General features: G+C 39.8%; 1 protein-coding gene across 8 annotated transcripts in view; it reads right to left on the bottom strand.

Annotated features, from left to right (window-relative positions):
- LOC137137369 (phospholipid-transporting ATPase ABCA1-like) overlaps positions 1-25,183 on the bottom strand; it is a 139,495-nt gene that overhangs the window by 35,913 nt on the left and 78,399 nt on the right. For all 8 annotated transcript variants that reach the window (XM_067523554.1, XM_067523553.1, XM_067523551.1 and 5 more), the window contains 9 exons: positions 24,300-24,398; positions 23,437-23,626; positions 15,410-15,504; positions 14,617-14,722; positions 11,472-11,546; positions 9,488-9,657; positions 5,273-5,450; positions 4,124-4,239; positions 2,312-2,456 (listed from right to left, as the gene is read on the bottom strand). In XM_067523554.1, the coding sequence (XP_067379655.1) occupies positions 2,312-2,456; positions 4,124-4,239; positions 5,273-5,450; positions 9,488-9,657; positions 11,472-11,546; positions 14,617-14,722; positions 15,410-15,504; positions 23,437-23,626; positions 24,300-24,398 (1,174 nt within the window). The remainder of the gene's footprint in view (positions 1-2,311; positions 2,457-4,123; positions 4,240-5,272; positions 5,451-9,487; positions 9,658-11,471; positions 11,547-14,616; positions 14,723-15,409; positions 15,505-23,436; positions 23,627-24,299; positions 24,399-25,183) is intronic.

Genomic DNA, 25,183 nt, shown 5'->3' with positions numbered 1-25,183 from the left:
CAAGTCTCCGAGAAACTCTCTCTGTCCCTAATGTGTTGGACGAGAGGAGTGTGCAGTAAATCCATCCCTTTACACTGCTGGTGGACAACATACAGCCCATTAAATTATCCCCAGTGGTGCCCTTTATGAGTGCTAAGCTCCGCTAACACTGCATCAATAAATAAATTAAATGCAGAGACAACAAAATGGCAACAGTGACTTTGTTTGAAGAGAGATGTGCCAGATGAAAACACAAATTGATAATGAATGATAGTGATAATGAAATCACAATGCAAATGAGACAGCCTCGTTAGGAGACAGGAAACATCCCATGCCATTGCAGAGCGGCGCCAGAGGAAACATCAAGTCAGAGGCAGGCGCGTCAAAAGGGGACAGAGTGTGCAGAGGCAAAGTCTTTCAGACAACATTACGCTCCGTCTGTAGTGCCGGCTCAGAGCAGTGGGAGACATTCTGATGAAGCATCAGATGTTTAAGCAGCTTGTCAGCAAGTGAAGCACTGTTGTGTCTGTTGACAAGGAATGACTGATCAGCGGCAGTCTAAAAATATCAAGTGGGAAAATCCTAGTGTGGGTGATGTATGCTAATCGGGCAAATAACAATGAAGTCTGCAAATCAAATTAGACACATTTAGTTCAAAGACCAAATGAAAAAGCTGTAAAGCAAACACTTTTCTAAATGATAACCACCTGTAAGAAACCAGGGTTCTGCTACTGAGTGCACCGGCTATTACAAAAACTCTTGCTGGAGGCCATACTTTCTTATTTGAATGATATGTGATTTACATTATAATCACAAGCCAAATGAGTGACAGTTGACGCCCTCCTCCCCCTGCCTTCCCCTACAAACTCAGCTCTCCATTTGTTATTTAGCTCTTTTTTAGTGTCTTTGTCTTTTGATTCCCTGGAGACAGAAGCAGCTTGCAGTTAAAATGAACAGTTGCTGAAAGATGGATGAGAAAAGTTCTCCCAAGACCCAATTCTCACCAAACGATTAAACATTAAAGAGAATAGGGAAAATAACTCCTTTAAAAAAAAAAAAAAAAAACCCTTTAGAGGATAAAGGAAATATATTAAGAGTTACACCGCTCGGGTACATGCTCGCACCTACATGTGCAAGGAAGCCTTTGCTTCAAGAACACAGAGCACTTATCTATGATTTAAAGTCAAATTAGCCATACGCTGCTATAGCTTCCAAATATAATGATATGCAGCTATGGGAGACTGCGTGTGTGTCTGTGCCTGCTCTTTCACAGGAACTGCATCTTGTGTTGTGTTAAAATTGCATATGCAGGCGTGGTTTAACCTTCCCTTTTCAAATAATTTCAAAGTGTTAAAATTGAAACATGCTTTGTCCCTTGAGCTTACATGCATTTTGGTTTGCTATAAAACAACAGAATTTTTACTAAAATGACCCAAACTAATGCTGTCCTGTTACACCATACTTCACTCTCTGGGAAGGCAGAAGAACCAGAAAGACACCACCATATAAAAACTGACTAGGGTTTACTAAAATGCATGCTGACAAGCCACAATGCTCCTGGGAGAATGTTCTTTAGACAGGCGAAACGAAATAGGAGCTTTTTGGTAAGATACATCAACTGTAGGTTGACAGAAGAGAAAAAATGAGCCTTTCAAAGAAAAGTACATCATCCCCACTGTGAAACATGGAAGAGCCTCAGCTACTGTAGCTTATGTTATGGGTTTGCTTCGCTGGGTCTGACACAGGCCTTGAATCTGTGCAGGAAGTGATGAAAACACAGAGATCATCAAAGTGTTGTGGAGAGAAACATATTGCCCGTGGCGAGAGGGCACCGTCTCAGTTGCAGGTCATGGCTCCTCCAAGAGGATAATAACTGAAAACACACTGTATATCTAAATGCACCAAGACAGAATGAGGAGGAAACATCCTGATCTGAATCCAATCCAACCCCCCCCCCCCCCCCAAAAAAAAACAGATAATGGGAGTGGGCCCCTCTCATGCTCGACTGCAGTGATTGCCTGAAAAGGCTGTTATTTAAGTGTTATTTTTAGAGTCCCAAACTTCTGTCAATGTCTTTTTCACTTGTTGTATTATTTAAAATAATGCTACATCAAAAATGAAAATCAATACCCCAGTTGTAAAAAAACATGCAACAGAGAGCAGTGGATTACAATTTTTACTTTTGTCAGATGCAGCGTATTTCAGAATAAAATTGTGTCTTCTTTTGAAAGCACAAAAACAGTTTTCAGCCACATCCGTATCTACACGAGTGTCTTGTTTTTCCCTTCAGAATGTGTGTGCTCGTGTGTGTGTGTGTGTGACTGCCACTTACATCATCATCAAAGAGCTCCATAACAAAGGTGGCCACGCTGCCATTAATACCGATGAAGAGGTTGATGCAAGTCAGCACCACGTAGGCTGTGCTGGGCACACTGAAGATGAAGGAGGCGGGGTACATCATGGGAACGATAGACCACCTAAAGAGAACAACACGGGGAAACAACAGTTCTCTGACCTGATTTCAATCAAAACTATAGAAAAGTTAAAATTACACATAGCTGCACTCCAGTTTCATGGCACCGCCAGCCTCCTCTGATCATTTGCATGTCCAGTAAGTGACCCATAAAAGCTCTACGGCACAGTAATTGCCACTGTGCTCGTTACTGCCATATATTAGAGGTATTTGTAAGGCAGCGGTGTAGTGGTGGGAGCATCTACGGGCCTACATTTATTTGACAGAAGAGTCATTTTACAGATGAAGACTTTCAACACAAATGATGTGCTGAGTGTCTAAAATATGGTGCACTGGTATACATTAAGTACTCGCCATGAAACGCTTAAAATTAGCTGCAGTGAAATGCTGTCCACTACTTCATAGTTGTGCATCAGTAAGAGCCTTATAGTTATTATAGTACTTTATATAGGGTAATTGACTGGCTTCTGACTATGATAGTTTACACACAGTTTCTGTGCACAACTTTTACTTGCAATGGTTTGTTTCTATTACTTTCCCAACTACTCGGAGATACACCCCCCCCCCAAAATTGCCACCATTATGCCACCGTTCTCTAACATTACATCTCCATGTCTTCTTTAGCTGCGGTCAGACAGGTTTTTTTTTTTTTCTTACCAACAAGTTTACAATCTTGCGTTTGTGCGTTTGCTTCATTTTTACAGTTGTGTGTGACCAATTAGCTATGAAGCTAGCAAGTTATGGAGCCACGTCAGGAGAGACAAATTTGTTCGCACAGTTTGCTTGTCAGACAGTGGCTCCCTCCAGGCTTGCAGCTCCCCAGGAACAAAAGTCTCAACAAATAGCAACAATCAGTCTAAAATGATTTGCTGCTGACCGACTCCAAAAGATACTTGTTTGTTTTTTTTGTTTTTTTTACACTTTTTGTCAAACTTGTTTTCTTCTTTGAGATTGAATCCCTTACTCAAAGATGGTATGTGCTGCATTCATGCTTTTATGCACCACTACACCTCTGAAGAGTCAGTGGAGCAGTAAAATATTTGTCATTTAGAAAAAATGTCTGAAATACATTTTTATTCATGAGTTATCAATGTGTAATGTTTGACTTCATTTGATATTTTTGACTTTGCTGGGTGTTTCTGACAGTGTGACAGATGTTCATGGTGTTCTCCATGTAACACCTCATTAACATATGGATTTTCATTGGTTTTCTTTGCAGACTCAGCAGAAATTGAGCGTAGTACCTGCCTTTTATGAATCAAATAATGAGAAGTGATGGTCTTCAAACTAAGCGACATTTCTTGCTACCTTAATTTACAAAGGAAGTCAACTAACTATACACACAAGCCAGCAGCAGCATCGCTGGCCCAAACAAGCATGTAGCAAGCATATACTCAGCATGACATGAATACTACTATAATGTTTTCTTGTTTGCCTCCCCAGAAGATATTACGTATGTACAAAGACAAAGGTCAGATCTGACAGATGTTGCTGTAATTGAAAGAAGATACAAAGTGAACAGACCCAACTTGTCATGAAAAAAGTAAACCTTTGTTTTGAGTATTTCATTAAAATAATTAATTAAAGATTTAAAACCTGCCATCACTCATGAAGTGATTGACATTGACAACTTTTAAGAGGCAAATACAGAAAGTATTATTGTGTACTTACCCGTACAAAACAAGCAGCAGAATCAAAGCAGGCAGGTTTGGAGGAGAAACATAGGCTTTTTGTTGAAAACCGAGGAAGATCACAATCACAATCAAGCATGGGATGATGTAGTTACACTGTGGTGGAAAAACAGACGAGCAAAGGAAACAATAAGTAGCTTCAGCAATCAGAGTTGGAGGCCTGTGCATCGTTTAAACATCGCTTTTTAGGGTGACTTTGCTTTTGACCTTCTTTTCTCATGTTCATACAAAACTTAAAGGATGTGTAGACTCACACATATTCTGCTTAATATTTTCTAACAAATATCAATAAATGTATTTATCATGAAAAGACAAACATACTGAACTTGTATTGTAAGTTGTGTAATGCTGTTATACATCCTACATTGGATTCACGTTTCATTCGTCTACAGAGCTTTTTTCCAGTGGAGGATAAGTGATGTACTTTACTATAGATAAAACATATAGAATGTGTCAATATACAATGATTCATGTGTGTTAACACTTTATAGAAAAAAAGTTACACTGAAATATTAAGGCGCTTGGATCTAGGACTCCCTGTAATATGTCTATTGTTGATAGAGCTTGCATGCTAATACAGAGAGCTTTAGGCTAGAATCATTAGACTGGCTCCTTGGGAATCATCTGTCTTCCACTCAGACAGCATTTATCCACCATAATGATGAGCGCCCTGATGGCTTTTTAGATTTTTTTTTTTTTAAATAAAGGGTACCTGATAAAATGTTTACTTCCATTATGCCACAGGGAAACTGCAGGTAAACCCATAGAGCATAACCAGCGGGGGGAAGGCAGTGTCGATAATTAAACCCTTAGCCAATGACTGTTGCTCAGGTGAAGCTTTCCCCAGAAGTCAGCCGTGTCAAAGATACGTTATCAATTACAAAGCACCCCCCACCACCACACACTCAGAGCCTTAGGTGGAAAAAATACCTCATAGATTATCAAAGCAAGGTAAAATAAGGCCTACGGCACAGGAGTCTGGCTTTGGTTAACCAACATATAGCATATGTAATAAAGTTTGCACCGAAATTTATCTTCTCAGGTGATACAGGGTCTAAACTACACTGTACCTGAAGACGTGATGATGAATTAGGATGTGATACAGCAACTTGGGGAAGCAGGTACTCACCATGTCCCAGGCAAAATTGGCCACCCAGTAGACAGCTGGGTTTACTCCACTGACAAATTGCAGATGCTTGGCTTTGTTCACCCTCTCTTGGATGAGAAAGAGGACAAAGCTGGCAGGGATGAAGGACATGGCGAAGATAACGCAGATGGACACCACTACGTCAGTGGAGGTTGTGGCCCTGGGATTGAATAAGGCACAGCAAACAGAAAGTTGAGTGCAGATATTCGAGTGTACTAGGACACGTCAAAATATCCTGAAGACATTTGTTAATGATTCATTTCACTTTTTAAGGTTGAAACATCTTTCTTGATATTAGAAAAAGAGAATTCATATCACAAAGAAAAATGTAAGCAAATATTAGTTGTAGCCTTACTACTGGGTGTCCGTATGCCATAATATACAGTATGAGGTCTCCCCTTAGGGAGGTGTAAATAGCTTTGGAAGAAAATTGCCACATAAATTGCAATATGATATATCTTCATGACACAGACAACTTTAACTTAAATTGAATCTAAATTAAATGGTTCCATTCTTCTCGAGGAACTGATTATATTTATATGGAATACCTCCACTCTTGATTTGCCATCTCAGTGAGCACTACCCACTGCTGTATACCAAAGCATTCACATACAACTTCCTCTTCCAACATCCTCAAGGCCAAAAATATTTATAATCACCGCAGTCATTAGAAGAAAAAAAGAAGAAAAGGTTAAGAATCAACATGGTGCTATGGGAAAAGTGTACTCAAGATTTTGTCACTTCTAAAAAACAAATTGCTGAATTAAAGTGAAGAGCTTCCAAGAAAAGTAAACAGCTCTGTGGCTGACTCTCCTGTTCCCAGGAAATGAGCCAGATGACATTTACACTGTGTTGCAGCAGCATTTGGGTCACTTCCTGTTATGCAGTGAATCCACTTTACCTAGCAAATTTTATTACACCTACAGAAGTGATTGATTGAACTAATTCGGTTTGTACAGATGACTTAATTAGACAAGCAACACCTAATGAAAAGCACTGGAAACGCTTTTAGTGGAAAAGCTTGTCGTGGTCACGACAGGCCAATTCAGTGTCCCCACCAGCCAACAGGTTATGAGAGCAGAGGAGCAGTGATGAGAATTTCCCTTTGTCCTCCAAGATGACCTTCATTTCACTGTTATGAATCTTCATTTATGCCATGCAACCTTTGAAAATGTCCTTCGCTGTGTCTGCTCAATTAGCATTGGAATAAACTGTGGTGTATTCTTTTAACCCCCCCCCCCCCCCCAACAGTTATCCTCACCCTCAGCCAGTGATAATCTCTCACAAGACTTCTAGACTAGTGCGAAATTAGCATATTAAATAAGTTACCCTGTGTGGCTACATGGCAGTATTTATCATCACCAAACAGATGCAATTAGAACACATAAATATAAAATCATTTACCGCAGTGGGTGCCTGCCCACATTTCAAGAGGTTTCAAGGGCTGCGTGCTCTGCTTGGGTGGGGAGATAATGTACTGTAGGGGACAAAGCTGTGAATGATCTAACCCCGAATGCTTGAAGCTGGCTAATTGCTGTGAAGAGGAGGGTAAGCAATCTGCTAATTAACTAATAATGGAAGAGCAAGAAAGATGAGAAGTGGGAGTAAAGCTTTACAGAGGTGCAGGGCATAGACTGAAATTTTAAAGTAGTATATGGGGGCTGAAAGCAAAAAATAATTATCAAATCCGAAGCCCCAGGGACAACATTTAGCTCATTATTTTTATCGTGGAGCAAGAGAAATATGTCAATTTTGATACAAGTCAATTATAAGTTAATAGTTCAAGCACATGTGATTTTTTTTAAAAATGGGATATTTCTGCAGAAAGCAGGCTCAAAAACAATCAGAAACATGTTAATTCGCAGCACCAAATTACACATCAAATTCAACAGGCTGCTAAGAGGTTTTTGTCAGTTGCCAAATTGAAATTCCTCATCAATTAAGAAGTGAAACATGTGTCTCCACAAGCTGAAATGCTGCCAAAGTCTGACATTTCTGAAGATGACCAGATGAGAGCAAATTGGAAGGCCTCATTTTTGTGCCGCTGCAGATGAAGCAGACACCTCGGTGTGAGTGAAGTGGTAATTTTGATGGCTGTAAGCACAGGTTTTCTTTTCTCCACGATTTTTGTGGCTCGTGACATCACAGGCATTGAAACTGGTCGTGAAGCGTACTGGAGGAGGATCGTCACTTAGAGTAAGATGGCAGTGAAATTCTGGGGAACAAGTCAGTAGTGATGATTTATTATCATTGTAACAGCTCTAACGGTTGTCTTGCCAATTAATTTAGGGAGGGGTCAATGAGGAATGGAAATGACTTCTGAGCTTTCCTTAGCTTTCAGGTTGTTTTTACACGGCACAGAAATATTTTCGGCTGTTTGAGGCTTTCTTTGCTTCTGGTTTTTCTGCGGTCACAAAGACAAACAACGCCAGAATTCACAAACATTACTTTGGCTAACAGCAAGCAAATAATCACAGCATTCACAATAAGATAAACAGCTTCCTAAAGTAACAGGGAACAGAGAAATGTGGGTATTTTATTCCGAGCATGTAAGCACTCAAAGCTGCAAAACTAATACTTCTGGACACAGGCATTATGGACCAAGCCAAAAACACAAAATCTGACAAATTATCGCCTGTGAAGTTTTATGGCTAACGTGCTGGTACTGCGGGCATTTAAACTAAAACAATAAGCTAAAAGACAGTTAAATTGCCTGTAGAGCTGACGTGACCTTATGAATCTGTGATTAGGCTTTGCGGGTTTGTCACTATGAGCAGCACCTTTCACATCACGCTCTGTCATTCGGTTGTTCATTGAAAATATTTTGATAATAGAAGCTTTTAAGCAACTGACTTCCATCGTGCTCGGTCATCTGCTCAACTAGTCTCTTGCCCCTATTCTTATGCTGAAACCACTTGTTTGACAGTGAAGGAGTATCCATGCTCATCTGGAAATCACGGTATATAAATTGTAGTTGCCAAACTCTGCACAGAGGTAGAAAAAGAAGAAAAGAGGCTCATCCTGAATCCATGGTAGGCAGCCGATCGTAATTATCTCCTAACCCTGACGCAGTCCCCCTCCCTAACTCAGAGCTGTCGTCAGCAACTGATCACTACATAAATACCTGGCTGAGTATTGCGCCGCAGCACCAGTGTAGAGTACAGAGAAAACTGCTACTGCGTGGTGATTGGTAGCAGCCACTGAATTGCCTTTATGATGTCAGGAGTTGTGGCTATGGGACGGCAATTCACTGCAGTGGGATGTATCCCCACAGCTTTCCAATAAAAGTGTTGATTACAGTTTGGTCTCTGCGCGGCCAAAAGGCTAAATATTGACAACAGATTATGGGGAAGAATACACACAGAAATCGTTGGTCATAATCAGAAAACAAAACACAGAAAACAGATCCATATGGTATGAGCCTGCATGTTGTGATTTAGCATGTCATTAATCTCAGACTCTCATGGGGAGCTACTCTCTTGCTAGCCCTGGGATAAAGCATGAGGAAAAAATAAATAGTATATCCTTGTAAGGATCTCCCAAGGGCATATAAATCTGTGCATACTCAAAAGAGTCCCTCATCTATCTATCTATCTATCTGTCTGTCTTGCACTTCCTATTGTATTGTCTCATTCATCTGTTCCTCTTTTTTTGGGCTGTCTCCACTTTGTTTTCCTCCCACTCCACTGCTCTGTCTGTCTCTCTCTGTCCCATCCCTCTCAGCTTCCCAGCCGACATCTATCTCTCATTGTCATAGAACTGCATGCTATTGTCAGAAAACAAAAAAAGTGTGTCGGCCAACAACAGAAAATGAAATTTAACAGCCCTACATGTCGACATTTTGAGTGAGAATCTGTGGGCAAGGTTTTCAGCTGCAGCTTCTTGAAATAATTGCAGCATATGATGCAAACACAATGGAGTGTTTTCTGCACAGGTTTAGATCCTTGACACAACATGCATTAGTTTTATGTATAGGGATTCAAAATTAGGTTGTACATACAATATTTTATCCCAACAAAGCCACCCAAGCACAGTTGTGTTGGCAGTTTGTGACAGTCCTCTTTTTCAGACAATGTTATCAGGACTAATAATGAATTTCCTTTGCTCCGCAAAACTGAACCCCACACCGACTCAGTCCATTTCACTGTCTGCTGTATAACACAGATGCAGATGTAGATTTTCGGTGTTGTGACTCACATGGCCATGAAAGAGAGCTGCTCCTTGGTGAGGTTCAGAGGGTGATTGGACACAGAGATGCCGTACTGGCGGGGATCCTTTCCTGCAGGCAGGTTTCCCCTCAGGATGGCGTTGTTGGCTACACCGAGGAAGGACACCATGCCATGCCACGCTCTGTTGTAGAACCACACCTGCCAAGACATTCACAAACTCTGGCACTCAGAGAAACAGGTAGAGGCTCTATAATCGCATGAGACGTATATTACTATCTACAAAGTGTGGCCTGTGTGTCTTTCTAAACTATGCCCCAATGAATTCAGATTGCCACAGATGGACTCCAGTCAAGTCAATCTACGCAAACAGTATGTATCACAAGGGGGTTTTAATTATTGTTGTATGTTTTTATTTTTTAAAAATTACAACACTATAACATGTCCAAAATGTGAAGGAGGTTGAATATTTTCTAAAGTGACTTTATATGATAAATCACTCATAAACCTTTTGTTTTTCACAGTTGAAACAATGAAAGATGAAGAAATGAAAGAATTGCCAGTGAGGAGTTACTTTTATCATTTACACTGAGGTCCTTTGTGCAGTACATATTTTCTATTATGCGTTTGTGTGTGTTTATATATTTGTCTCTTATAATGGCTACAAGACTGTAAGAGACAGATTTTAGTCCATTTAGTGCACAAAGACGATGAGAAAGGATTAATCATCCCTCAGAACATTTTGGGAGACATACTGTTCCATAAGATTAGACTACAGAACTAAAAACATTTCTTTTGACTTAATAGAAGATAAAGGCCTGCAATGAATGCCAAATCCTGATGTCGCATGGTGTGCTAGCTGCAGACGCAAAGTTAAAAAAAAAAAAAAAAAAAAGACACTTTCTTGTGAATGTAAGTGATTCTCTTATGGCTGCTGGGCTGTAGAAGAAAAAGAATGGATGAAAGGGAGTGGGAGTGAAAGAGGACTCCCCACTGACAGTGCAGTGCGCTAATTAAGAGTGAATAGTGTTTGAGTGTCGGCCTAACATAACACTGCATCACAGAGGAGGACATGGAGAAGCCCAGCTGCACACACACACACACACGTATGCTCGCACACATACTTGTGTATCTCTACCCGTTTGCGGCTCTCCTTCATTCTATTTTCACCGTATGTCGGACACACACATCAACAAAAAAATCATCTTATTATTCTCTTTATTATGTTTCCCTGCTCCTGTAGTTTCTGAAAAGCTGTGCAGCTAAAAAAAATCTTTAGATTTTTTTCAAGCCACCCACAAGTAAAAAGACTGCTAAATACATGAGGGTGGTATGGAGTGAGTAAGAAGACACTCCCATTTTACTTCTGAAACCACTTTAAACATGAATTTGTTTTGGAGAGGAAAAAAAAACTCTAGTCTCACTATAAGTGATATAATCAGGATTTTTTTCTTACCTCCAGATATTCAACTCCAATTTGTAGTCAACTTAAATTGTGTACTTAAACCTTCGGGACTGCTTTTTTGCACATTACACAATGAAATAGATGAAAGCATATCATTTGTATTTACTGCTGTCAGGGAAGCTTGCGGCTGGGCTCGCACTTATTTAATTTTAAAAGTAAAATTGCTGTTAGTAATTGAGTTGCTCTGTTTTGTGTCCTCTGCAGCTGGAAAAAATAAAGTTGCATTAAAAGATAGGATCATCAGCCCATTCCCTAAATTTATATAATTCAAGGCGTCATTATTTGTACATATGCTATAAGAGTTGATGCAAAAAAAGGGTCATTAAGAATTTATGGCAACATACATTATCTTAGGTAAAAGTACAAAGGTGAATAGGTGGTTAACCCCTTCACTGTCTCTACCAGTTTCCTATTCCTATTAATTACTAGTATTCCTCCATATAAATCTAAACAGAGCCAACCTTGTTTTGCCTCTGCCTCATTAAAGTTTCATCTTATTGGATCTAATCTAACAGTATTGCAAAGAAGCACCTGGCAATTAATACAATACCTTCACGTTGTCCCTGGTTCCCAGATTCTTCAGGAGCGTCTCAGACTTCTGCAGGATCTGATCGGTCACATTACTCTAATGAAGATGAAGGAAAACAAGAAAAAAAAAGTGAGCTGGAGACTTAATTGGATACACTTGGAGAACCACTACTACTCTTTGAAATGCAAAACATGAGGCAGAGTGAGACAAGAATTAAGACTTCCAGAGAGCATTTCGGGTAAACTCAGCCACTTGCTCAGAGTTGTGGGGAAGAGAGGGGGGGGGCGGGGGTCCCCTGGAATTTCAGTATGCAGTAGCTTCTCCCCCCCTTTGACGTTTCCGTCTCATAAATTTTGCGAAATAATTAAAATCAAGAGAGAACATGAAACCAAATTCACAAGTAACAAAAATTGTCTAATAACCCAACAGCACCAATCAGTTTTGAGTACAGTAGTATGTCTTCATGCAGCACTCATACTGTATTAAAACAGAAATGAAAACAGGAAAAAAAGTGTTTTTCAAAAAGTGTTTGCTTAATTTTGTTTTGAGGGGAGGAGATGAAAATGGCAGAGAGAGAGAGGGTAGACTGGACAGGTTGCATTAAAATCTGCTCTACTCCTCTCATGTTTCTTGTGAAATGAGCCTTGGGATGGGAGCTTGAGATGACAGGCATGTGATTTCCAAAGTGTCATGTTGATATCATGCTGTTCAACCCAGCCATAAGAGTGCTGAGCACATTACATGTGTGATATAAATGCAAATAGACCTCCTGTTGGACTCATCCTTCATTGCAGGGCTATAGCAGAGAAGAGGAGGGAAAAGAAAGGAAAGTGGATGTGGCATGGATAGAGGAGAGGTCGGTGGTGGAAAAGTGCTGGTGACAACTGGGGAGAGAGGTGTTGGGCGGAAAAAATAAGTGCAGAAAAATCAAGAGAGACATCCCCAAGAATTCAAGAGTGTGCTCAGGTGCAAGTGCTTGTCTGCACTGAAAGAGCGAGTGGGGGGGGGGGGGAAACAGCCACAGAGGTGTATCTCCAGCCCCCAAGATAGCTACCTAAGGACAAGGGACTGAGGAGATCATAGCTGTTGCATCTTTTTCTATCCCACAATCCTTCACTCAGGCAGTTGTACACAACACAGTGACACCACAGAAATGTGGAGACATTTCTGAAAGAATTTATTCAGGGCATTCTTTTTTTGCCCTGCGATAGATCCACTATGCTCCTCTGGCATAACAAAATGTTTACACATCAGCTCAGTAACGCAGCATGAATGATCACAGTGCGAAAGAGGAGGGAACAAAACGCCCCCATCTATGCTGACAGCAGTATTTGTGTTTGTAACACCCCTCTGTTCCAAGTCATTACCTATTCATATACCGGGCAGAGAACACGACTCCTACTCTTGTCTGTAATGCTTCCTCCAGCAAAAGCTAAGGAACCTTTACTGTATTTTGTGCTTTCACTTTACTCCGGTTTGCATCGTGCCAGGCAGCAACCACCACCAACGAGAGGCGGCCATCCTGAGGATTAGCGGAGGATAAGATGAGATGAGAAGTGGGCCGGCAGCTGCCTGAGCCTAATCCTTGAAAAACTCCTCCCAGCTCAAGGACAATGACAAGGCTGGTTTGGCCAGTGGACCTGCCGGTGCCACGGCTAACGACACAGTAATAAAGCCACTCAAGTGTGTGGAGACTTTTTTTGGCGAGTATTCCAAAGTGGCCTGCACAGTTCAGTGGTCATATGGTCTGTCTGCCAGTGTGGGTGAGAGTGTATTTAAAAACTTGCCAGTAGGGAGCTCACGGTTTGTTAAACTGGGGGCTTATTTTTCTGAATTATTTTAATAATAATAAAATATTGTTTCAGGGGGTTGCAGAAATATTTCAGGGAACAGCAGAGACATTAACCATCTACATAACATGCTGTGCCATCTGAGATACATTCCTCAGCTTAATTACACAATTTCCAGCACACAGGCTTTCTTGTTCCGATCGTTCCCGTCAGCTCCTGCGACAGAACCCCATTTCTACCTGCTAGACAGAGGAAATGCAATTACATAGACATTTCAAAACCCACTTCCCAGTCGTCGCAGGTGGCTCAGAGTGCAAAAGCACGCTACCTCCCGTTACCGTCTCACATCCAATGCAGCAGAGAGCCAGACATTTCCCAAGGACAGTGTAGCACTTTAATAACACGGAACGCAGAGCTGGGACAGCTAATGCCCGGCCATTAGAGTTACATCATCACTGCTGCACGAATTAAAGTCACATTAGCAGCGAGATCCGGGAGCCAGGGTAGGGATGAGACCGGAGATGCTTGGGGGGCAAAGCTATGTGCTGATCTCAAAGTAGTTTGAACGTCCAAAATTTGAAATGTTAATGAGACGGTGAGCGAATGTGGGTGAGCCTGAGAAAGTGGGATAGAGAGATGCAAGGAGGGGACAAAAAGGTGGTGTGAAGTTCAAGAATGACTGTGTTTGAGTAGAAGTGTATTTACATGTATTGAGCCGAGGTAGCTGAAGTAGATGAGGTTAAATAAATGTGAGAGAAAAAAAACAATGTTTGTGAATGTGTGTGTTCTCGCTCTGTATAGAACCAGATTTCTCGATTTACTCAAACAATGCACGGACAATCACAGCCTGTTGCCATGGACACTCGACAAAATGGATCAGAAGAATCAAAACCACTTCTCTTCTTTGCTTTTATTGGTTTTTTTTTTTTTAATAATTCGAGATTTAAGCAGCAACTAAAACTCCACTACAAATGGAATCACCTGTATCTAAGACGCAGGGAAAATCAAACAAAGAATGCCACCCTCAAATTAGGAGTGACCTACTGCAACATTGACAGCAGCAGAAAAAAAAGCTCCTGAACCAATTTAATTTAATTTAATTTTGGACCAAGAGTTGCAGCACAGAATTCATAAACGATGTCAAGTTGTTAGTGACAAAGTTATTTTATTCTTGGTTTTATACCTTTGTCTTGTTAATTTACAAATAATAAACATAAGGGGTCTTTGTTAGAGCCCCTGGGCTATTTTCCAAGTGCACACCATGTCTGACCATGTACTGCAATACATAGTTTTTTCCTAGCAGAAAGAAGTTAAAATAATTCAAAAGCATCAACAGGTATGACTTAGTGAAGGCTAGTACTTATCAAAAACTGTACCTGAAATGACCTAAAGAGGTTTTTTAGATCCCCGAAAGCAGCTTCGATTGTTGCCTCTGTCACCTGGACTTGAGAGTTGATTGCTCCAACCGAGATCCCTCCATACCTGAAGTGGTGGACAAAAACAAGAGAAAGTGGGAGGCTCAGGTGGAGGTAAACGCGTGCATTAGTAAAGCCAAGGGTACACACACACACACACACACGTAGACACTTGCATTTTGGTACTGTGCATAGCTACGCATACACAAAGACACATAGCGTAGTGCAAAAGCAAATATTACTGTGAAACCATGAGAAACATTCACTTAAGCACAGGCCCTAAAGCCTACAACTAATAATTCTACTCACTGATTTCTGTTACTGACAGTTTGCTACAAATGTTTTAATACACAAAAGGACAGGTTAAGGGAAGCATATCAAAGAAGAGCCCAGCAGGATTTGTCAAAGCCAAACTACTGCATAATGTGTAGAGACGGAAGGATGTGTGCAGGATTATGCCCTTTCATATTAGTACAACTCTCAGGTGACCTTCACAAAAGTGGATGCACCAACATGCCAATAGCACTGCAGAAAGTAACTTGGCTTTGTCGTGTGAAAAAAGTAAAAATTAAATTGTATGACCAACTTGTGAGGACAGTCACAAGGCTTGGAAGTGTCACCAGATTAGCAGTCATTGCAATATGATGATTTTTTTTTTTTTTTTTTTTAAATCTACTGATTGTACTGCAGCATATCGGAAAAAAAACAAAAAAAAACTTTCAAAAAAACGTTAGCATTCTTTGACCTGCATTACCTCGTTTTACCCGAGCGCTCAAACGTCTTGAGTAAGAAGTCTGTCATGTTCCGCCCTGTTAAATCCAGCAATGTGTCTGTTGTGTTCTGGACCCTCTGTTAAAAGAGACAAAGGCAAGGAACATTTATTTCATGCCAAGAAGAAACCGAAATAAAAAAGTTAAAATGTTGGTTAAAAATACACAGTATTACTTTGACAATTGTTTTTCTTTCACTGAACCTAAACTCACATTCTCATTAATGGATTTTTGGCCACTTGTGGAAAGCTGTAAATACAATGCTGACACATAATCACCTTCCGAAGTTAAAACTAGCAACGTGTTAGTAAGCAGCAAACATTTACACATCCATCACACACAGTGTCACTACGAGTTGTGTTTGTGACCACATAAATAATATACAACAACTCAAAATATTTATCCTCCTTTAACCTCTCGTTTCTCTCAACGGTTGAAGAAACATATTTGGTTTATGAGCCGCCAAGTACTACAATGTTCAACAGCTCTTCGCCAATTCTGCTCGACAGCTGCTGCTGAAAACCAGGTTCTTGAAAGTGGTAAAAATAAACCATGAGCTACTATTAGGGGTCGTTTTGCCCGTGTGTGCTTGTGTAGCTGAGTGCAGGATGGCCAGCACCACTGAGTCAACCAAACTTAAGAGCGATAAAAATTTGCACGTGATCTCTGTTCACAGCGCCACGGGGCACACACTCCCAACCCTTATCATAATAGTCAATTAAGGCTGGCTGAAACCTAGACCCCCCACTAAAGCTGCGAAAGCTGCGTCTAATGTCAAAGGACCCTATTTAGATGCCCTTCTGTGGATAAATGGGTACATCCAAACATCCAATTAACAGAGGGTGTGACACACCACCGTGAACATGCTCCACGTTGTACTTCCCAGCACACAGATAGAGACGTGCGCACCAACACACACACACACACACACACACACACACACACACACACACACGGCAGGCTGTTGTAGCCCTGCTTATTTACAGAGGTAACACTATGTTAATTAGCAGCGTGATTCTTGATAAAGTGCAATTCAAACCCCCGACTGCAACAGTTTACCAACATACCCCCTAGATACGCTGGTTATCTACCAGTATGTACAAACAGAGCGATGTGAAAGCTGTTGGGTACACATGGTGTGTTGTGTTTCATATACCCATGTGTCTCAATTATGTTTGCTTTATACAACAAAAGACTGGACGTCCTAGTATGAGAAAACATTGTTATGCATCTTTGGCCCTCCTGGGCCCACAACTCTTTGTTTGGGTGTGCGTGTGTTTTTCATTCTTTTTTTATAACGCTGGACAAGCAAACAAAAAGAGGAGAGGCTTCAATCAATAAACAGAAGTTCTATAGCATGTTGTTTGAAGCCTCAGCAACAGTAATGTCAGAACGCTTTTGTTCTGCTTAAATACATGTCGACTTAACCCAAAAGTTTGCGTTATACAAGCGAACTCGAAATTAAAAGTCCCGTAACACCTATTCCTTTATCCGAGCTTAAGAGTGTACTGCACCATCAATGATGCCCGGTCCGGCAGAAGCTTCGCATTTGGATCTATGGGTCTAACTAAAGGCTTCTCGGTCCTTCGTATTATATGTATATTTTCAGCCGGTTATGCTAAAATTCTTGTTTAATGCTAGAAAAAAATACTCCAAACTTAATTAAAATATAATGGACAAATATGTAATACTCTTTGTCTAGTACTTCATACACCTCTCTTTTTAAATATCCTAGCACTGGCTAAAAAGCAAGGGCAAAACGAGCACTACAGGGGTCTTGCACCCTGACCCAAGGTACATTTTCAGAGAGGAAGCTGTTTGTCACTACCTGAGTCAGGGCAGTGCATGACAGTGCTAGTAGAAGTAAAGTGAAGAGGATAAGAGGATAAATTGAGGTAAACCCAGAAGGTAGGTATAGGGATGAAGAGAGATTAACAAAGCCACTAAAAAGTGAAATAAGATAAGAGAGCGGAGAGTAAAGAGGATAGAAACCAGCTAAAAATTGGAGAAAAGAGCAGTGGAGATGATACAGGAAAGAGAAGAGGAAAACTGGAATCACCAAGCACAGAACAAACACAAGGAGAAGGCAGAGGAAGAAGAGAACCCATCTGGCTTATGAATCAGAGATAAGGAGGACGAATGGCACAGCAACCTTGGCTTATCTCTGAACAAACATGCTTCTCTTTCGAAAAACCACAGGAACTCAGAAACAAACAAAACTAAAAATAAGAGATTTTACACTCTTGCTGTGTTTACGAGGAATTTATACCCGAGCATACAGCCAGCGTGGGTCTAATTATTTTGGCCTCGGTCCATATCCCCCATCAAAAGACCGAAATGGGAACATTACGTGATTGTGCAATACCTGAGCCTGCATCTTTTCCTCACTATCTGGGAACAACTTCGGCGAGCTTGGCATTCTGTCCATAGCAACGGTTCTCCACCACACAGTGGTAGCTTGATAGCTGAAGAGGCAAACAGGGGTGAGGGAAATGTAAACTAAGGAGTAATCAAATCTGTTGAATGAGCCGCTATACTCCAGCGCCAGAGAGATAAAAGGCTGTGCTGTGTTCTGATTAATCCTGGCACTGTTTATACCGCGCTCCACCTCTAAGGTAAAATTTACATTTTATCTAGTGCGCACAAAGAGGAGCAATCACAGGAAAGCAGAATCTTCCATAATTAAACAGTTTATGTTAAGATGTACGGTCACCTGTCCTCTGACTTTCAAGTTCTGTATGTGGTGATCAGGTTAATTGGGTTTTTATGCAAGTTGTATTATGCTTTAATAATTTATGTGACAGGTCGTCTGTTGTGCAATTGTGTTTCACATCACAACAGCTGGAGTACTGTGTCGATCAACCAAGACAACGAAGAAAGCTGCTCAGGTTATTTTGTCCCGGGTTATGAAATACTAAGCTACACATGTCCAACGAAGGGAAATATTTGACTCATCTAGCCATTTACCTCACGTAAGGTGACAACAACCTTTCAGCTTTTGTTTTGAAACAGAGAAATGATGTGTCACACTGTCAGGTTATCAAAGCTTGAATATGGACTAGGTGACATTTCTGTGGCAAAAAACTGCCCCGAAACTCAAACTTTCCAGATTAATTATGGCTTCGTTGACCATTATCAATAAGTGAGACCTTAAGATAGCAACAGTTTGTCACTCATAGTGATTTAATGTTCTGTATCAACATTACACAAAAAATTGGGATCATGACAAATAACAAATTAATTATTTGTTTTCTAAAGGTACAACATGCTGTATATTCTTTCTGGAAGACTTTGAATTTTTTTTCCTCTTTCTACACAACTGGCAAACCTACGATGAACTCCAATAGCTGAGAGATGAGGCCATAGAGAGTAATTTGCGAGCAAGCTGTAGTTAGGCCAGTTTCCAAATGATAAAGACATCAATCGCAATATGGTAAACGTGGCGGCTTTGTCAATTCTTCGTCACGCATTACGCCCTATTTATCTATGAAGGTTAAATATCACCAGTGAACAAGAGTCAATACCTCAGAATTGATTTCCATGGAAATAATGATTTCACTACCTACTGTGGTGCTGGTGCATGTTTTGTTTCCCCCCCTCTTTCTCATCTTTCCTTTAGTTTTTCAAGGTCATATTTGGAATATGGGCAGGACAGAAGATAAAGAAAACTAGTGTTAAGTCGGAACACCGTCATGATTTATTCATCAGGGAAGGCTTTCGGTCAAAGGGAATACATTCTTACAATGTGCTAAGCTTCTGTGGTTGGTCTCTGCCTTGGACATGCCACAGTCTACAGGTGAGCAATGATGAGAAATACCTATGTTCCCAAACACGTATAAGCATACTGTACATACCTTTAAGGTTGTTTAGCAGCATGCTCTTTATATATTTATTGACCAATAGTTCTCTCTCTGTATATACTGGGCATGGCAGCAGCACTTTATAATACTATGCTTCCATTTCATGACCTTTATGTACTGAATTGCATTTGAAACTGTGTGTTATGACACAATTGCTGTCATGTTTAAAGAAACTACAGTACAATGCAGGTAGAGAAGGTTCTTTACAATAATATTGGACCAAAATCAGCTTCTTTATCTCAAACATTCATACACAGTATCTTCCCACCACACAAATTAACACACTATCAAAGAATATTCAGCTACTCTGTATACTTGTGGCTTCTTATCCTAAATTTATAGTTACTTTAGCCACAGAGTGAAACAACTGTCATAATCTTGCTGCATAATAATAACTGTGTCCTCAAGGTTGTTTTCATAAAAAAATGAAAAGAAAAAAAACGTCAATTTAAAATCCTTTTACAGGATCTAAATTGGAACAAAATAAGATGTTGTAAATAAAGGAGGACTGATGCAAATGAAAGTAACGAGACCTAGGCAAGACCGGGTGCTTGTAAATGGTCTTTTTACTGAGCCTAAGTGTACAAAAAGTACCAAGCACTTACAGCAGGACACAAAAAAAAAAAAAAAAAAAAACAGAAATGCAGTAAAGGTCCAGAGAAATAGCAATTCATACATTTATATAGAAAAAAAAGAGAATAGACTATATTGAAAAATATTTTTTTTTTAAAGTGGGGTAGTTTTAAGTTGAATGAGCAGATTGAGAGGAGGAATGAGTTCATTTTAAAAAACACAAAAAGAGGATGAGGAAAGACAGACCTTGATGGCCTAACGCAGTACCAGGGATGGTACAAAGATACAAGCAGCAACTCAACAAATGAGACTCCCTGACATAGCTGTCACAGGCTAGGACTGAATGTCACGGTAAAGAAAAGGTTATACAGGGCACTTGTCTTGTTTGACTGTCTCAACAATCATCCTCTAACACGATTTTGGGACAGCTGCTCCTTTAAAACAGTGAAGTGGCCACTGATGGCCTTGTCACATGAAGGAGCAGCACAAGTTCAGCGCGGCATTACAGATCCATGGCGAGTGTGAAATGGCACATTACAAAGAGCGGAATACTATGTAGGTATAATATATGGGATTGGAAGACAGTTAAGAGAGTGGTACTTTCAAAATGTCCTTTTACCTTTACCAACTTGTCTTTTTTTATTTTGTCTCATTTGTTTTTCGAAGATGACAAATGAAGATGGAGTTAAATATTTGAGAAATCCCACCGCAATTATTAGACAAAATCTTTTTAAAATATCTGGATATGACTGTCTGAATATCCTAACTGGGCCAGAACATTTTATTAACACTCCTTCACTTCTCTCTCAGAAGTGAGGCTGAAAGAAGCTTTGCAACCGCTTTGCACATTGAACTCAAAATGACTGTTTAAACTTGTATATAGTCATAAGAGATGACAGTCTACACTGAAGCACAACTTTAACTGTCTAATGTGTAATTAGATTCCCCCACAATTTTTCTTGACTTACTAAGACACACATTAATTAGATATAATGGTATTTTGATGTAACTGCAAAAGTGATGTTTTTACATTAAAGTTATATGCAATCAAAAGACTTTGGCAAACATTTCTATAGTTTGTTATATTAATTCAACAAATTCATGCAAAAAACAAAGACTTACTTTTTCAGATAGCACCGGTGAAATGTGTTAGTTTTACTAATTAGATCATGTGTAAAAGGTATAAAAATACACTGTAAAATCATATTACTCTGACACATTTTTTAAAATAATCACTACTTGGATGTTTTGGCACTTCAACCCAAAAGTGTGTGTTTGCACGTGGGCCAATGAAAACTTGACCGCTGGCTTCAATGTATAATAAAAAGTAGCTCAAGCTCTAATAAATAAAGACCTAACGCAGTCATACTATGCGAGGCTGTGATGGATTTCTTACATGCAAAGAATGCTTATGCTGTGCCTTTAAAAAGATTTATTTATATAATTTGGGCAAAAAGTACAAATGAAATCCTTTATTTTAAAGTAAAACCAAATCTCTACAAATTAATAGAATTTAATAAAAAATATAGTTTACACATTTACTAGTCTAATCAGTTTTGTGAGTTCCAAAACCAACTGGCTGAACCAGTGATTTTTTTTTAGTTCAGTTGTTTTAAATGCGTGTATACTTTATTTGTTTTTATTAATTAGTTTACGTTGTATCAGTTTCACTTTGACAAGAAAGATTTCTTTTTGCCAAGTTATATCAATGATCGTGACCAAAAGGTGTAAACGTAGGCTTTTTACAGGCACTGTACAAACTGTCTTTAATGACATCTTCATAAGGTTAGTTGGGAGGCAGATGTATTAGTCAGTGGAATCGGTGTAGGTTAAGTGTAATAGAGTGGGAAGTGTTGATAAGGCCGTCTGCTCTTCGTGCAATTGAGAGATAAATGTTCAATTTCATGAGTATATCAAGTGCTGATGATGACGACTACTGCAAGCTGCTCAACAAAGCATATATATATAGAAATAAAGTCACTAGTGTGGTTGTTCTGTTTTGTGTTAATTCACTGAAGTGACAGATAGCTTTTTTTATAATAAGTCATTCAAAAATCAGATACTGTCACATTCATCTGTAAAACGGTCATGTTAAAAAGCAATAGAAAGCACATATGCACACAACTTGTAGTGAGAAGGGTTGTGGGAATCAGCCTTAATGAAATTGTTTTGAAGAAACAAGATCCAACTTGTGAGTAAATGTACCATATGAAAAATTTAGGCTGTTAGACACTTGGTTCGAACTCACGTTGGATGTCTGTTGCAAAATAGCAGTTTGTCATGATGCTGAACCTGAACAAAAAGTTATCCAACCTGCGCTTTACATTACATTTTGTTTTGCAAATTGTGCCACCACAGACCAATTGTCTGTGTAAAACTGCAATTCTAAAATTATAGCTAGCTTGTAATACCGATGCCGTATTGCAGCTAAATCTCAGGTATCGGAGATCAGGAAGTTCTTCCTTTCATCCTTCCGCGTGGAGTAAAATACTTCAAATAACTGCTCGACCAACATATTTTACATATATTACCAGATTTAGGTAGGGTTAGGACTGAAGCGTCCAAATTCAAATTTCTTAAGATGCAGCCACATGCCACAAAGCCCGAGTAATCAGACAGAGCCATCTCTAATAAAATGACATTGGAGTAGAGGTGGCAGCTTTGCAGTCTATTTTCTCTCAAGCTTAGATTTCTCATTATCATTGGGAGACAGCAGTGCAAACCATTTAGCTTCAAATGAGATGCTACTCCTCACTCTGCATGGTGATTCGTTCAGTCAGCAGGTGGTTGTTTATAGACATCTCCGACTTGCTCATCGATCTTACCTGGATCAGGTCAGATGGTTCAACTTTCAACATGGCATTTGACCATGTGTACTGTAAAAGTAATGGTCTATAGTGGGACTGGTATTGACTTTCGGAGTATGAGACGTTCAAACCTCTCAAGACTTGTGTGAGAGAGCAGGACAGATCAGGTCCTTTGCTAAGTTTATGCTGTTCAAACTGCTTGTCCTAAAGGATGCAGTGAAAAGCAAAAGGATGGCATATGCCTGAAAGAGTAAAATGACATATTGTGGGTATATTTTAACAGAATTTTTAGCAGGTATGGGGGATGAACTGAATCACTGGCAATGGTGAATTGACTGCATTTTGACCGGAATCAATTTTAGCCCTACTTTCATGCAAGCACGCTACTTCACAAAGAGGCGGCAGCACAAAAGGCTGATTTACATTTTGCAATCCAATGCAAATTCCTAGTTAGTAAGTACCTTTACATTTTCAAATCAAAATGATGCTGACTGGAACTTTCAGACTGCAAGCCAAAAGCTTCCATGATAAGCATTTTTATTGTGCTGTTATGTCACTGATTTATTATTTATTTAGAATATTCCACACACTTTTCCTGCAGCATATTCGTCTGTGTCACCCATACAGTAAGAGGCAGCCACAAGCAATGCATCTACTTCTAGCATCTAGTTTAGTCTCTTGCCCAATGTACCTCGGACACAACTGCTAAAACTTAAGGTGGTAAGTAGGAACCGCACTGCCCTCCCTTTAAAAGGCAGTTAAAACACTAACCTCAGGTGGTGGAAGCCCTCCTGCACCAGGTGGACAGTCCGGTAACATGATTGTCCGCTCAGGGGTGCTGCACTGACACGAGGGGGAGGGGTAAGACATGCTCCAGTTCCCGTTGAGAAAAATGTCTGTGACAGACTGATCAACAGATGGAGTGAACCACTCAGATCCACTAGATGAACATGGTAACTTCCTACAGAGAAAAAAAAATATTCAAAAGTGAAAGTCAGCTGTAACTGTCGTGCAGACTGGTAAATCAGAGAAGTTTGATAAGAAAATAATAATTATTGTAAATAGAGATTTTATAAACAATATATTACAGGACATTTAATGCAATAGTAACGTTTTTTTTTCCAACCCAGCATGAACAACACCAGACACAAGTGCTGCCTTTTAAAAATGCAGCAAAAAACAGCTCTGAATCAAAAGATACGTGATTTTGTTTAGGAAACTTAAGCGCATTAAGCCGCCTATGGCATTTGTGATGCATGAGCATTCCTGAACTATGTGGGCTCGAAGCTCAGTAATAATTACATTTCATTCTTAGGTTTAAAGAGGTATTCATTATTTAACTTATTCTCATGAGGATGTCATGGAGTGTATGTGAAAAGCTAATTATTTATTCATATAATTGGTTTTCAAAATCATGCAGAACATTCCATGCCAACATTCTTGTTTTACATCTCATTATTTAACAGGATTCCTTCAAGCAGGCAAAGACACACGATCCGACATGTGTTACTCCATGATTGCGTATATACTGTATGCAAACGGGTCTGTGACCTATAGCTACACACATATCTGTAATGCTTGTGGACACATGATATGACTGTATTTTTGGTTTCCTATTCACTCTTAACACTTACGGTATCGGATTTCCATCCATGCAGCGAGTCCCAAAGCCAGGGTTGTTCACCAAGGTTTCCACCACCTGAGACACCTCGACATTATCTCGAACATCATTGCTGTAAATGTTGTAATCAATAATAAATATTAGTTTAGTAAATTCACCTTCAAACATTTTAGGTTTTTAGATGTATTATTTTGTATCACTTCAATCCATCAGTATCAGCCAGTCTGTCACAATGTCAATAAAACAGGACAAGTATTAAAACTTTGACTTATGTTCTAATAAAAAGCAGCTATGACACAAAAAAGGGAAGAGCAATGGCATGAAGCATAGCCCATTTGTCCAACTGTCCTTATTGAAAGAAATAAGGGGGAAAAAAAGACGCTTGGCTTATCAAAAGTGTTGCTGCATTGCTTCAAGGAGATTTTGATTTAGGCTTCCAAACTGGAGGACAACTGATTTACACTAGAATCACCCACCTAGACAGTTAAAGGGAAACACCAATCAGAAACTTGGTGGTCTTGAGCAGTGATTGGGTACCGTCATTCCACTATTAGGAAGTCCATCCTCAGCAGCTGAATCAATTTACTGAATGACCTCTGCGGCCTTAATAACATCAAAATGCTTGATATTTAAATCTAGACATATTTAAGGTCCTGCGCTGATGGACTATGATGACGGATTTACAAACGCCAGTCTGTCAACAGTCAATAAAAGCTGAGTGTATGGTAAGACCAATTACAAGGAGCTGTGTGGTACTCTTGACCTCAAATTTGATATGGGTTCTATCACATTAGGCGGCATATTATTAAACATCAGGAGCTGGACAATTCAGTCAGTGCTCTGGGTGTGACGTGATGTTAACGGCACAGCAGTTTTATTGATTTAAATAATTTGAGT

Source organism: Channa argus, chromosome 12, assembly GCF_033026475.1.
Source record: "Channa argus isolate prfri chromosome 12, Channa argus male v1.0, whole genome shotgun sequence".
In the NCBI taxonomy this organism is placed as follows: Eukaryota; Metazoa; Chordata; class Actinopteri; order Anabantiformes; family Channidae; genus Channa; species Channa argus.
This window is presented reverse-complemented; position numbering and strand designations above follow the sequence as displayed.